This window comes from Hipposideros armiger, unplaced genomic scaffold (assembly GCF_001890085.2).
Source record: "Hipposideros armiger isolate ML-2016 unplaced genomic scaffold, ASM189008v1 scaffold_548, whole genome shotgun sequence".
Classification (NCBI taxonomy): domain Eukaryota; kingdom Metazoa; phylum Chordata; class Mammalia; order Chiroptera; family Hipposideridae; genus Hipposideros; species Hipposideros armiger.
Genome location: NW_017731898.1, coordinates 157473 through 170415, shown reverse-complemented (window position 1 = coordinate 170415; position 12943 = coordinate 157473). Strand labels below are relative to the sequence as shown.

The window sequence follows — 12943 nt, the reverse complement described above, 5'->3', positions numbered from 1 at the left end:
CAAAGGAAGCAGGGACACACAGACAGAAGACAGGCTTGGAGAAACGCAGCAGGGATACACTCACGTGGGTCTGTTTCTGCACTTCCTGTTCTGTTCTGTTGGTCTCTTTTTCTATCCTATTGCTAATATAATTTTGTTCTTATTCAGGTGTGTGTTTTTTAATCTTGGTCCTCTGCATTCCCATATACATTTTAGAACCAGATTGCCGATCTATACAAAAATAATTTGCTAGGATTTTTATGGAGTTTGCTTTAAATCAATAGGTCAATTTGGGGTCAGTTTACATTCCCCTCCCCGCCCCCTCCCACTCCCCCAGCCATTGTTCTTCAGTCTAGTTGTGGAGGATGCAGCTCACTGACCCATGTTGATCATTGCGCTCTACCAGGCTGAGGCAGTTGGTTGCCGTCTGTTGGCTGGACACTCATGCTTGCTACCAGCCTCTCATGGTGGCTCATGGCAGCTCATGGCAGTTCGTACTGGCCGCCGGCCACTCATGGCACAATCTTAGCTGTAGAGGGCACAGATTACTAGCTCAGCTTACTGGCCCATGTGGGAATCAAACTGGCAGTCCTGTTGTTCAGAGCTCGTGCTTTTACCAACTGAGCTATCCGGCCACCCCAGTTTACATTTTTAGAGTTTTGAGTCTTCCAATCTAATACTTGGAGTATTAAGTCTTCCTTAACGAATTTTCGCACAGTGAATGCATCCATACAAGGAAAGAGAGACAGTAGAGAAAAGAAGAAATAGAAGTTGAGTCATTAAAGATGGATCCATTAATTTTAATATTCATACAGTGTGCTATACAGAGTAGAAGAAAAGTGGGAAGAAAAAATTTGATAAAATTATAGAGAAAATTTTTTCTGGTGGCCAATAAGATTTTACTCACTGAGTGAGAATCAAGATAAAAAAATAGAAATGATTAAATATATAACAGTAAATTTAACAATGTTATAAACTAATATAAAAATCCTAAACACTTCCCAAGGATGATTATCTATGAATGCACAAATTTATAAAAACAGGCATTTCATTGGAAGTCTTAGATAGAAAAAGATGAAATTATTCCAGGAAAAATTACTTCAAATAGAAAATCACACACCTGGTAAAGGAATTATTCAAGTATAAGAGCAAAATCAATACAATTTAGGAAATGAAAGGACTCAAAAATTTTAACTTTTATTATAACTGAAAAATTACCACAAAAGAAAAGAATAAACAAATGGGACTACATCAAATTAAAAAATTATTGACCAGCAAAGGAAGCTATCAGGAAAAAGATGTCCTACTGAGTGGGAGAAGATATTTGCCAAGGATACACCTGATAAGGGATTAATATCCAAAATTTATAAAAATCTCATATAACTTAACACCAAAAATACAATTCCATTAAAAAATGGGCAGACATTTCCCCCCAAAGGACATACAGATGGCCAATAGACATATGAAAAAATGCTTAACATCACTAATCGTTAGAGAAATGCAAATAAAAACCACAATGAGATATCACATCACACTTGTCAGAATGGCTTTCATCAACAAACAAGTGTTGGCGAGGATGGGGAGAAAAGGGAACCCTCGTTCACAGTAGGTAGGATTGCAAATTGGTGCAGCTACTATAGAAAATGGTTTGAAGGTTCCTCAAAAAATTAAAACTAGAACTACTTTATGACCCAGCAATTCCACTTTTTAGTATTTATCTGAAAAAATCCAAAACACTAATTTGGAAAGATATATGCACTTCTAGGTTCATTGCATTACTATTTACAATAGCCAAGATATAAAAGCAACCCAAGTGCCCATCACTAGATGATTGGATAAAGAAGAGGTGGTATACCTGAAGCTGAAGCTGAATAATATACAATGTCAACTATAATTTTATATATATAAATATATATATATATATATAGTCACAGGATGTGGAGTACAGCATAGGGAATAGAGTCAATGGAATTGTAACAGATATATACAATGTCAGAGGGGTAGTAGATTGGGAGAGGGGGGTTATCACTTTGTGAGGGGTGTAAATGTCTAACTATTACATTGTTTTGTACACCTGAAACTAGTAAAAAAAAATCCCATCTTTCTGTACTCTCTTCTAATTACCTAGTAAAATCATGTACTTAAAGGAGAAATTCAAAGTATACTTTATATTAACACATTGTGGATAGCTGATGCAGATTTGTGTTTAGATATTTATATGCCCCGTCCTCAATGTGTTAATTTTTTATATATAGCTCACATCTCAGAACCATTAAATCTAAAAGCATGTTGAAAAAAGAAGAGGTGGTACATATACAATGGAATATTACTTGGCTGCAAAAAAAAAAAAAAGAAATCTTACCACTTATGACAACATGGATGGAGCTAGAGGGTATCATGCTAAGTGAAATAAGTCAGACTGAGAAAGACAAATGCCATATGATCTCACATGTGGAATCTAAAGAACAAAATAAACAAAAAAACAAAAGAGAAAGACTCATAGATACAGAGAACAAGCTAATGGTTTCTAGAAGGGAGGGGTGTTGGAGGGCTGGGTGAAAAAGGTGAAGGGATTAAGAAATACAAATTGGTATTTACAAAATAGTCACAGGGATGTAAAGTACAGCATAGAGAATATAGTTGATAATGTTGCAACAACTATGTATTGTGCCAGGTGGGTGACAGACTAATGGGGTGATCACTAAATAAATTATGTAGATGTCTAACCACTATGCTGAACACCTGAAACTAATATAAAATAATATTGAATGTCAACTGTAGCTGAAAAGAATAAATACATAATTAAAAAAACAAAAACAAAAATATATGTATTGAGGGTGACCACAAATCATACAAAAACACAGGTAAATCCCACTGAGAAGTCAAACATAATAAGCAATTTTGAAAGAGAACTATTAAAGTCAATATTAAAATATTTAACTATGTTATTGAACAAAAAAACTTGAAAAACAGAGCAGCATAACTCATCTAAAAAGTATAAAGTATGAAGAATAGATATGGAAGATGTCTTATTTAGAAAAATATACAACTTTTTCCTGAATTGTAACACAAGGTTGCGAGCCAAGAAAATAGCATAAGCACAATTAAAGACCAACGAAAAAGTGGGAAAATGTTTGCAACATGCACATCGATCAATTAGTTAATGTATATAGAAATAACAGTAATGGCCACTTATAGAAAATACTCTAAGTAGGCAAAGAAATTTGTACAAAAATGCATTTTACATCAGAGCTGATAGTTGTTTTAAAAAGAAACAACATGTTTATAATGAAAATTGTAGAATCATAAAATCAATTCGAGGTAGTCAATGTTTTATAATACTGAAATTTTTTTTACAGAAATTACAAATAAAATTTCAGCTGTTAGAATTGATTTCAAATTATGATGGAATGCCCCCAAAAGAAATATTACATATTTCTTGAATGATGGTGCAATTTTATAATTATTGAGATAAAAAGCTTAAGTTTTTAATTATCAAAGTGATTTGAAAACGTGAAGTGTTTATATTTGTGAATATACCAATTAATATAAATATATTTGCATAGGAAATTTTTGCAAGGGTGTAATCTGAAATATTAAGGTGGTTATTACATTTAAGTTTAACTTTTCTATTATATCTTCAATTTTTGTTTATAATAAACAGCAATTAGTTAAGGTTAGATATGTTACAGAAGGAGTAAAGGGGTAATTGTATTCTGTTAACAGCTATTATATTAGCAGCTATAGATGTTACTGAATAAAAGGAAGAAAAGATAGGCTTGCTCTTTTTCATCTGATTTTCATTTTGTGTGAAAGTTCTGTGTTGAATGTCTTTGGAATCTTCAGTTCTCTGAGGACACTGTCCCCATTGCTACATGCTTCAAGATCCTTGCCAAAAGATTACATGAAAAGTTCATTAATGACTTTGGAACCTAATTCACCTAGGACTTGTGTTTATTTATTTGGCTTCATGTTTGGCACATAAAAGACGCATAATCTTGTTACTGTAAAAAAAATTCTCATTTTGTGTAGGAAGGTCCAAATATCATGTCTATCTTAACCAAAGAGAGTTCCTGATAGTCTCCCAGACCTTGGAGTGGCAATTATCTTTCACAGTCACACAAACGCGTTGGTAGGAAAGTCTTGGCTACATAATAGAAATGAAATGGTCAGATAAATCAATGCCATCCCAGAGCTGCCTGTGAGGTGAGTATGAGAGTCCATGAGTCTGAGCGACAAGAAGGACACATGCAAGCCTATGCAAATATAGTCTTGTTCATCCTTCTAACCCTTATGGTGCTCAGGGATAAATAACCAACCGAAACCACTATATCTGTGGTCTTTGAGAGACTTAGAAATTTATTTTCTCTGAGAAACAGTTTGATATGTTTTACCAAAACTAGAGAGATATGAATAGTTAATTAAATTATGGTGAAAAGAAACAAGAGTTCATAATTTTGAACTGATTGAAGACTGATGGGGCTGGGTTTGTGCATGAATAAATAACAGGATACTTAAAAATAGGTGAAATGAAGGACTTCTAGAAATAGCTTTGAATTGGAAATTATTTGCTGATATAATTAAAATCCCTGCAGTCTTTAAAATGTTCAGCTCTCTAAAAGACAAAAGAAGTAAACAGGTAACAGTCAAACGATAGTGTCAATTTATTTTTCAAGATATTTAGGAGCAAGGACCTGGTCTAAAATTTCCAGTTGTGTAAGGCACCAGCTAGATATCTCAAGGCTGAAGAAAAGAGAGGCAGGTGGGTTGTGTATGTGATCCTTTTCTATACCTCTGGTCTATTATTGTATTTAATTATTTTAATCTATGTTAACATTTATTTAATATATTGTTATTTGTGTGATGCTAACATTGTTAGGAGTGCCCCCAACTTGTCATAAAATATTAAACCAGGGTCAGTTTTCTACCTGTTTAATGGAGATTATAAACCCTGGGAGATTAGCCATGGGAAAAAGGCAGATGGTGGTTAGAGAGTATCTCCCACTTCTGGAGACAATGAATTCTTTAAAGCAATCAAGTAAAACCATCACATAGCCAGTTAATTAAATTTCAAAAGAAATTATGTGTCCCCCCCCCCAATTTATTGATGGACTTAAGTAAGCATTGGAGAGTGAAATTATTTCAGCAGATGTTAGTTAGTTGGTGTTGGCTGAGGAACAACCACAGAGCAGCTGCTCGTCCAAATCCAGACTTTCAGAGACCTTCATCTCTGGTGTTAACATGTTTCTGAAGGTGTATTGAGGAAGCATGAACGGAAACCATAAAACAAAAGCCACTGGCCAAACACAGTGATATCAGTTAAAATTTTTGCCTTAATGCAGGCGTTATATATGTGCTGAGTGGGTAGTTAGGCTATGTGTGAATTAAGAGCCACTCAGAACATTGCCTCCAAAAGTAAAAGCCAACAAGAATCCCCTAAATTAGAGTAAAGGATATGGCAAAAGTAAAAGGTGTCAAAGTAGTTTTAAAATTGAATATACAGGGCCGGACGAGTGGCTCAGTTGGCTAAGAGCTCGCTAAAGAGTTTGAGCTCTGAGCAACAGCATTTCGAGTCCCAGCCTGAGCTGAGCAGCTGCTGAACTGCCAACAGGTAGCAGGATAGCTCAGCTAAAAAAAACCCCCCAAAACAAACAAAACAAACAAAAAAAATTGAATATACAATACATAATAAGCAATATAACTTGATGAAGGTCTGAGGGTAAATATTATTTTGAATTAACTGTATATCTCTGAATACTTCAGCTCTGTGGTTATTACATTACACAGTATAAAAATCCTGTTTCCAATAATATTTTTATAGCCTCTATTTGTCTGTGTGACAAAAACACATAGAAAGGTCTTAATGTGGTTTGGGAGATTTGGAAAGACGCTGCTGAAGAGTCTAAGCAAAAAAGAGAGGAATGAGTCAATAAGAGCCAGACATAGGTCAGAATCAGCAAATGGATGGAATAAGTGGGGTGGGGGGAACACAAATGATTAGATGAAAAAATTTTCCAGAAAGGTAGTCCATCTAAGATGGCTACCAGAATACCTGTCTCTCACTATGGTGGGCTTTTAGAGCCACTCTCCACAACTTCACTACCACCAAACAAACAAACAAAAAACTTCTCCTTGTTAGATTCAGGGAAACAGCAAAATTAAGTGAAAGTACCTGTAATAGCAATAGACTTTCAAGATAGGGCTAAACTAAGATATTAGTTGTTAACATAGGGCAATAATTATTGGCTTTGGGTTTTAGTATAGTGAACGAGGCGTAAGGCAAGGATTAAGAGAGATGCAGAACATGAGGCATTCCGTTTTGAACAAGTTCCCTTAGAGCAGCGGTTCTCAACCTTCCTAATGCTGCGACTCTTTAATACAGTTCCTCATGTTGTGGTGACAGCCAACCATAAAATTATTTTCGTTGCTACTCTATAACTGTAATTTTGCTACTGTTATGAATCGTAATGTAAGTATCTTTTTGTTTTCCAATGGTCTTAGGTGACCTCTGTGAAAGGGTCATTTGACCCCCAAAGGGGTCGCGACCCACAGGTTGAGAACCACTGCAGAGGGAGTGTGAAATTGCTAGGTGCAAAAGTCTAACATTCAAAGAGATCATATCAAAAATGCACGTTTTAAAATCGTCAAATATTAAATGCTAAATTAAACTCACAGGATTTAATCAGTTCCCAGGAAAAACACACAGAGAAGCAGAGAAGAGGATTTAGGGAGGAAATGTGAGATATATCAATGATAGAAAGATGAGTAAGGGAGGAAATTCTTATAAAGGAGAAACCAGAAGGGTGAAACAAAAACTGGGAATGGGATATCCTGCAAACAATGTGTCTAGAACATAATAAGAATAAAGGAGAGATTGACAGTGCCAAATGTAACAAAAAGTGTAAATAAAATGGCTACACCTCATTGAAACTTAAAGAAATAACAGTTAAACTTGCCCAGAGTAGTGTCAGAGAAGTGGTGTGTTCAGAAGCTGTATTATAAGCAGCTGAGTAAATTGGAAGTCAGGAATTAGAGGAAATTATTAGAAGCTAAGGATAGAAGTCAGATTGGAGAGTATTTAATACTTACAGAGCTGATTATAACATCAGTGATAACAAGGAGTCTGTTTCAGCCGAATATCAGATTGAGTTATAAAACATTAAGGATAATAAATTCTTCAGCTGTGTGCATAACATTCTCTCACTAATGAATTTGGTATGTATCAAAATGCTCTGTGTTCTGCATTAAAGTGGACAATCAGTGAAAATCAGATAAAGGCATAAATAATTTGACAAAGTCATGGGAAAGAGCAAGGAAAGGATTTTTTATATGGGAAATGTCCTTTTTAGATAAATTATAGGTTTGGTCACAGCAGTGGAACAGAGTCCTCAACAGCTTTGGCAGCTAAATACAGAAATATCTTGTATCATAACCACCCCTCATGTGTTTTCATTTTATCCAGGAAAAAAGGCTTCAGGTAGATTCTGAAACAGTAAAATTTCATTTAGTAATAAGGGAAAAATTTTTAGAAAAAAAAGTATACCCTAAAGTTCATGATTTCATTGCTTCCAGAGGAACAAGTGTTCTATGAACAAATCTATTCAAAAGACTAAATTAAAAATCATATATTTAAAAAAATATCATGGAAAATTATGTTTTACTTGGACTATATTATTTAAGGAATCCCTAAAAAATTTATTGTTTTTCAAATATAGGCCATGACCATTTAGTAGACTATAAAATCAAATTGGTGCTATTTATATTTATATATTTTTAATTTTATTAGTTTCAGGTGTACAAAGCAATGTAATAGACGCCTACATCTCTCACAAAATGATAAGCCCCCCATCTACTACCCCTCTGACATTGTCTACAGCTGTTACAATTCCATTGACTATATTCCCTATGTTATATTTTACATTCTATAACTATATACATATATATTTTAATATACTATATGTATTTATATACTTTATATATATTTAATTATAGTTGACATTCAATATTATTCTACTTCAGCTTCAGGTGTACAATGCAGTGGTCAGGCATCTACACTGTCTATGAAGTGATCCCCCTCTTAAGTCGAGTGTCCGTCTGGCACTCTACATAATCTTTACAATATTATTGATTATATTCCCCATACTGAATTTCATATCCCCGTCACTATATTGTGACCGTCAGTTTGTACTTTCTAATCCCTTCCCCTTCTCCCCCATCCCCACCTCCCTCCATCTAGCAACCATCAGCTTTTTCTTATATTTTTGAGTCTATTTCTGTTTTGTTTTCTTCTTTATTTGGTCCTTTAGATTCCACATATAAGTGAGATCATATGGTATTTATCTTTCTCAGTCTGACTTATTTCACTTAGCATAATATTCTCTAGGTCCACCCATGTTGTTGCAAATGGTAAGATTTCATTCTTTTTTTTATGGCAGAGTAATACTCCATTGTATAAATGCACCACAGTTTCTTTCTTTTTTTAAAAAAAGATTTTATTGGGGAATTGGGGGGAGGGTAACAGCGTTGGGGAATTGGGGAAGGGGAACAGACAGGTAGACAAATTGCTGTTTTGTTCTTCAGTCTAGCTGTGGAGGACGTCGCTTCACTGGCCCATGTTGGCATGATCATTGCACTCTTCCCAGGTGAGGCAATTGATCGCCAGTAGTTGGACAGCCGCTCACAACGGCTCCCAGTAGCTCACACCGGCTACCAGCCACTCACGCCGGCTGCCAGCCACCCACGTAGCTCACGGCAGCCCACTGCAGGCCCGCTGCAACCTACGCTGTTGTAGCCTACGCCGTTGCCGGGGACCCACAGCAGCCCAACTCCAGGTCGAGCTGTTGTTCATCATCTTAGCTGTACAGGGCAAGCATCAGTGGCCCTCAATGTGGGATCCAAACCGCAGCCCTGCTGCTCAGAGCTGGTGTCCCAAGTGAGTTCTTAACCAGCTGAGCCACTCGGCCGGCCCCACAGTTTCTTTATCCAATCATCTATATGGGTAGTTCAGTTGTTTCCATATCTTGGCTATTGTGAATAGTGCTGTTATAAACATAAGGGTGCATATATTTTTTTGAATTAGTGCTTTGGATTTTTTTGGATAGATACCCAGGAGTGGAATTGCTGGGTCATAGGTAGTTCCATTTTCAATTTTTTGAGAAACCTCCATACTGTTTTTCATAGTGACTGCACTAATCTGCAATCCCACCAACAGTGCATGAGGGTTCCCTTTTCTCCACATCCTTGACAACACTTGTTTGTTGATTTATTGATGATAGCCATTCTGATAGGAGTGAGGTAGTATCTCATTGTGGTTTTTATTTGCATTTCTCTGATGATCAGTGATGTTGAGCATTTTTTCATGTGTTTGTTGGCCATCTGTATGTCCTCTTTAGAGAAATGTCTCTTCATGTTCTCCGTCCATTTTTTAATTGGGTTGTTTGTTTCTCTGGTATTGAGCTGTATGAATTTTTTATAAATTTTGGATATTAACCACTTATCAGATGTATCATTAGCAAATATCTTCTCCTGTTCAGTAGGATGTATTTTTGTTTTGTTGATGGTTTCCTTTGCTGTGAAAAAACTTTTTAGTTTGATTTAGTCCCACATGTTTATTTTTTCTTTTGTTTCCCTCACCTGAGGGTATATATCAGTAAAAATATTACTAAGGGCAATGTCTGCAAATTTACTTCCTTTATTTTCTTCTAGGAGTTTTGTGGTTTTGGATCTTACATTTAAGTCTTTAACCCATTTTGAATTTATTCTTGTATATGGCATAAGAAGGTGGTCCAGTTTCCCTTTTTTGCAGGTATCTGTCCAGTTTTCCCAGCACATTTATTAAATAGACTGTCTTCACTCCAATGTAAATTCTTGCTTCCATTGTCATAGATTAAAATGACCATATAGGCAAGGATTTATTTCTGGGTTCTCCATTCTGTTCCATTGATCTATGTGTCTGTTTTTATGCCAATACTATGCTCTTTTGATCACTATAACCTTTCAATATGATTTGATGTCAGGTAGCATGATACCTCCCATTTTGTTCTTATTTCTCAAGATTGCTGTGGCTATTTGGGGTCCTTTATGGTTCCATATAAATTTTAGGATTATTTATTCTAGCTCTGTGAAAAATGTCATTGGTAATTTGATAGGGATTGTGTTGAATCTATGTATTCATTGCCTTAGGTAGTATGGGCGTTTTAACTATGTAATTCTTCTTATCCATGAGCATGGTATATGTGTCCATTTATTTGTGACTTCTTTAATTTCTCTCTTCAATGTCTTATAATTTTCTGTGTACAGGTCTTTTACTTCCTTGGTTAAATTTATTCCTAAGTATTTTATTGTTTTTGAAGCAATTGTAAATGGGATTGTTTTCTTAATTTCTCCTTCTGATAGTTTGTTATTGGTGTACAACTGATTTCTGAATATTAATTATATTTATTTATTTATTTATTTATAATTATTTTTTTTTATTGGGGAATTGGGGGGATGGGAACAGCGCTGGGGAATTGGGGGAAGGGGAACAGACAAGTTGCTGTCTTTTTGTTCTTCAGTCTAGTTGTGGAGGACATTGCTTCACTGGCCCAATTTGGCACCATCACTGCACTCTTCCCGGGCGAGGCAGACCAGTCGCCGGCCTCTGGACGGCCGCTCACTGTAGCTGCTGGCCGCTCATGCTGGCTGCTGGCCACACACAGCAGCCCATGGCAACCCACTGCCACAAGGGCCGCAGCCCACGCCGTCGCCGGCAACCCATGGCAGCCCAGCTCCAGGTTGAGCTGTTGTTGTTCAGCATCTTAGCTGTGGAGGGCAGTGTCACTGGCCCTCATATGTGGGATCCAAACCAGGGCCCTCTGGCGTCCCAAGCTAGTTCTTAACCATCACGCCACTTGGCCAGCCCTAATTATATTTATTTTTAATGAGATAAATTAGAATAGAAAACATTAGAAATCTAAGGGTTAGTATTTCATTGAAATTTTTGTTTCAGATATATGTAAGTATGTGTGTGTGTGCATGTTACCTTACCATATGTTATACTAAAAAATGTTTGAAAGCCAGGTTTATAACCTATTAAGTGATTTATCAACAGAGCTGAGAACATGAATTATTTTAAAATATTCATCATCAAGTAAAACAAAATCCATGTAAAATACATTGCTTAGCTTTTCTCAGCAAAATCCATTGTAAAACATTTTTCCCACTCTCTTCTCAGAGCTTACCTGCCTCAGTTTTACATGCAAATTGGGTGGAAGTTAGGAGACAGAAATGAGAAACCATACATCACTAACCAGCTTCATCCTCTTGGGATTGACAGATGATCCACAACTGCAGATTCTGATTTTTATATTTCTACTTATCACCTACATGTTGAGTGTAGCTGGAAACCTGACCATCATTCTCCTCACATTAATAGATTCTCACCTCAAAACTGCAATGTACTTTTTTCTTCAAAATTTTTCCTTCTTAGAAATCTCATTCACTTCTGCCTGTATTCCTAGATTCTTGTACAGTATATCAACACGTGACAGGACTATTACCTATAATGCTTGTGCATGCCAAATATTTTTTACAGATGTTTTTGGAGTAACAGAATTTTTTCTCCTGGCCACCATGTCCTATGATCGATATGTAGCCATCTGCAAACCCCTGCATTACATGACTATCATGAACCACAAGGTCTGCAAAAGGCTTATCTTCTGCTGTTGGATGACCACTTTGTTGATCATATTCCCACCGCTAAGCTTGGGACTGGATCTGGATTTCTGTGACTCTAATGCCATTGACCACTTTTTCTGTGATGCTAATCCTATACTGAAGATCTCATGCTCAGACACATGGTTCATAGAGCAGATGGTTATTGTGTGCTCTGTGTTGGTCTTCATCATGACTCTTGTGTGTGTGGTTTTATCCTACATGTATATCATCAGAACAATCCTAAGGTTTCCCTCTGCCCAACAAAGGACAAAAGCCTTTTCCACCTGTTCATCCCACATCATTGTGGTTTCTATCACCTATGGCAGCTGCATCTTTGTCTATATCAAACCTTCAGCAAAAGATGAAATGGCCATTAATAAGGGAGTAACCATACTCACTACTTCCATTTCCCCCATGTTAAACCCATTTATTTATACTCTGAGGAACAAACAAGTGAAACAAGCCTTTAATGACTTAGTCAAACAAATAATATTGCTTTCAAAGAACTAGGGAAGTGTTGAAGTCAGGATCCCTAAGCCATTTTCTTGTTTCTGCCCTATTTTGTCTCTTTCTGATCTAGATTTGGCCTTCAATCCAATAATGACCCTGATCAGTTTATACCTTGCATCTCCTTATAAACCAACCTCTTTGAGAATAACTTTTATTAAGAAAAAATGAGAATAGTTGTTTCCAGAAATCTAAGCATGACCTCACTCTCACCATTTCCTTACCAATGCTGAAAGGGTTTATCATAAAATATCAGTGCAATAGTGCACATAACTTTTTCAAAACAAAACAACTCAAATAAGGAGATAAATAATATTAAAAAGAATGAATACTATTTATAAGTGTGACAAGGAAACATTTTCAAAATTTCAAAGTATGCATATATTTTAAAACAAGGAATGAGTGTAAAGATTTAGGATTTCAAAAAAGCTTTTACTAAGAAAGAATCTTTACATGAATTAAGTTAAAATGAAGAGAGAAATGCATTGATAATTCCTGTTAAAGAATTAAAACCTGCATTGAAATTACATGAATCATATTGATACTGATATACCAATTGAAATGTTAAATCTTAAATATAGAGTATTTAAACTGAGCAAACAGAGTGCAGCAAGTCCAAGGAAACTAATAGGGCTAGAATAGTGATAAATTAGTAAACAGCAAGCCAAATATACTGGGAATGCAGAAAAAAGAAACAGAATATAATAGGAATACTAATACCAACAAAATAACTTGCTTTTAAAAAATGAAAACCTTACTGCCT

General features: G+C 35.8%; 1 protein-coding gene across 1 annotated transcript; it reads left to right on the top strand.

Annotated features, from left to right (window-relative positions):
• The first annotated feature begins 11244 nt into the window (after nucleotides 1-11244).
• On the top strand, nucleotides 11245-12183 carry LOC109396860 (olfactory receptor 6C2-like). Its single transcript, XM_019669012.1, has one exon. It carries the CDS (start codon nucleotides 11245-11247, stop codon nucleotides 12181-12183), a length of 939 nt encoding a protein of 312 aa, XP_019524557.1.
• The last annotated feature ends 760 nt before the right edge of the window (nucleotides 12184-12943 follow it).

Coding starts and splice junctions, on each gene's coding strand:
- LOC109396860 (XM_019669012.1), top strand. CDS start 11,245: ATGAGAAACCATACATCACTAACCAGCTTCATCCTCTTGGGATTGACA.